The 2,500-nt window shown below is 43.1% G+C and overlaps 1 protein-coding gene across 1 annotated transcript in view; it reads right to left on the bottom strand.

The window, feature by feature from the left end:
* The window catches only part of myo18b (myosin XVIIIB), a 77,398-nt gene that overhangs the window by 23,381 nt on the left and 51,517 nt on the right, over nucleotides 1-2,500 (bottom strand). Inside the window, exon 37 of the mRNA XM_076284986.1 lies at nucleotides 653-766. Within this exon, the coding sequence (XP_076141101.1) occupies nucleotides 653-766 (114 nt within the window). The remainder of the gene's footprint in view (nucleotides 1-652; nucleotides 767-2,500) is intronic.

The following is a 2,500-nucleotide window of genomic DNA, read 5'->3' as shown; positions in this document are numbered from 1 at the left end:
CCCTTTCTTCTCACACCTTTCCTCAATCTCTCCTTTCTTCACCCTTCCATTCCCATCTGTTATATCCCCCTCTCCTCTCCCTCCCTCCCTCCTCTCCTCCTCTCCTCTCTTCTCCTCTCTCTCTGTCTTCTATTCTTCCTTTCCTTGTCCTTTCTTCTTATTTTGGCCTTTTGCTTTTAATTTGATTATATTATTGTCATTTGTTTTACCTTTAGTGTTTTTATTTGTCTTTTGTCTGTCTTTTCCCTTCTGGCTGACATTTATTTGTCTTTGTCTTTTGGCTGTCTTTTGTCCTTTTTGTACTTGTTTGTACTTTTTGGAAGCAACTGCCATTGTTTCTAAATGTGGTTTATAAACAAATTGACATTGACATTGTCTTTCCTCTCCTTATACAAAGTGTAATCTCTCTCCCACACGTTCTCTTTCACAAACTCATTCATGTCTTTCTTCTTTCACATTAATCACTCTTTCTTTGGCTTTCCAGCCTTATATGCTTTCCTTTTCACTCCCTCTCTCTCTCCAACGCCCCCCCTGCCTTTTCACTCCCTATATCTCTCCAACCTTCTTCCTCTCTCTCTCCCACTCCCTCTTTCTCTCTCTCCATCCATCTCTCTCAATGTAGCCCTCCCTCACTCACTCCATCCCTCCTCACCAGGCTCTTGTGTTTGCAGATGTTGTCCAGTTCCAGCTGTGCATTCTCCAACTCCATGGCCAGAGTCTTCTGGACACTCTCAGCCTCCAGACGCCGCGCCTCGCTCTCCTCCAGCTGATACACACACATGCATACACACACACACACACACACACAGATACAAATACCCACGCGCACACACACACACACACATACACACACATACACACACACACACACACACACACACATTCACACACACACACACACACACACACACACACACACACACACACACACACACACACACACACACACACACACACACACACATACACATAGATGGAGAGGGTAGAAGCAAGGTAAATGGAGAGGGAGCAGGAGAGATAGATTGAGAAAGTATTGGGTGGAGAAAAAGATAAGAGAGATAGATAGAATTGATTTGGAAAAGAAAGAAGCAAAGGAGAGCAAGAGGGAGAGAGAGATAGAAAGACAAAGAGAGAGAGAGAGAGAATATGATATTGACAGAAAGAGAAAAGGAGTGAGGACGGGAGGAAAACAGGGAGGGGAGGGAGAGGAAGAGAGAGAAAGAGGGAAAGGGAGAATAGAGAGATAAAGAGGGAGCGGGACAGGGAGAGAGAGAGAAAGAGAGAGAGAGAAAGAGAGAGAGAGAAAGAGAGAGAGAGAGAGAGAGAGAGTGGGAGAGAGAAGGTTATTAAGGAGTTGAATCACAGTTCAGTGAGTTAGAGACACATCAATGGGCCATGTGCAGGATGCTCTGAGATGGAAGCTCTTCCTGTGCGCATGGCTCACTTCAGACTTCACTAGAATAGTTGGGATTCAGCTCTTTCTTCAGCATCCGTTATATATTTGTATACATTTTCAACAAAAGTTTACATACTTGTGTATTTATTTAATAAGCATGGTGCTTATTATGATTATGATTATGGCTGTGATTATTGTAGTTATGCTGATAATTATGGCTATGATTATTACTTTGATGATGATGATTATGATTATTAGCCCAGGTCTGCTTGGGCCAGATAGGAGCCATCTCTAGATCTACCGGGCCTCATGCTACATGTAGTACCTGGGATTTGTAACGGGCCTCCTTCATGGTAGCCTGAATGCCCACCCAAAGAACCAAAGCAACAAAAACAAAAATCACCAACAATGTAACCATTGTGTGCAAAAAATAGCATCATTAATAGAGCAGGCTTCGTAAGCATTTCAATGGGGTTGTTGAGCAGGTACCTTCCTTTTCAGTGTTTTATTTAATTAGGCCCACTACTCCTTCAGAAGGCTGTCTGGCGTCCCAGACCCACCCCCCTCCACACACTTACGATGGGTTCTTCGCCAACAAATACCAACAACTTCTTCTACATTGTTCTGCCAGTTTATGATCAAATCAGCAACATAACCAGATAAAAAAACAAGCCCTTGATGCAGGCACCAACAAATACTGTACCAACAAATACCAACAAATACCAACAAACTCTTGGGCCATTCCTCTTAATAACTCTGGTCATTTACGATCCAACCAGACAGAACGGCTGGCAAGATTTCACACACTTAATTTAGGTTACAATATGACCACAAATAGTCTGGCAAGATTTCACAAATCTCAGTGTTAATGTAGGTTACAATATGACCACAAATAGTCTGCAAGAGCCTCAGCCATAGCCATTGGCTTGCCTTTTCAACAGTCTCAGATAACTGTTTCACGGCTCCTTTCAGTGACTGTCCTCAACAACCACAGTCTAGCATAAATGTTGTGGCCGACTTTGCTACATAGCCTCCAGCATCTCTCTCTCACTTCTGCTACCAGTTCTGCATACTTTAACTTCTTTCTTTCAAAGGCTTCGCATC

This window comes from Alosa pseudoharengus, unplaced genomic scaffold (genome assembly GCF_046254945.1).
Source record: "Alosa pseudoharengus isolate Yale_2024_CS ecotype anadromous, Long Island Sound unplaced genomic scaffold, YU_APseudo_1.1 YU_APseudo_1.1_scf_14, whole genome shotgun sequence".
Classification (NCBI taxonomy): domain Eukaryota; kingdom Metazoa; phylum Chordata; class Actinopteri; order Clupeiformes; family Clupeidae; genus Alosa; species Alosa pseudoharengus.
This window is presented reverse-complemented; position numbering and strand designations above follow the sequence as displayed.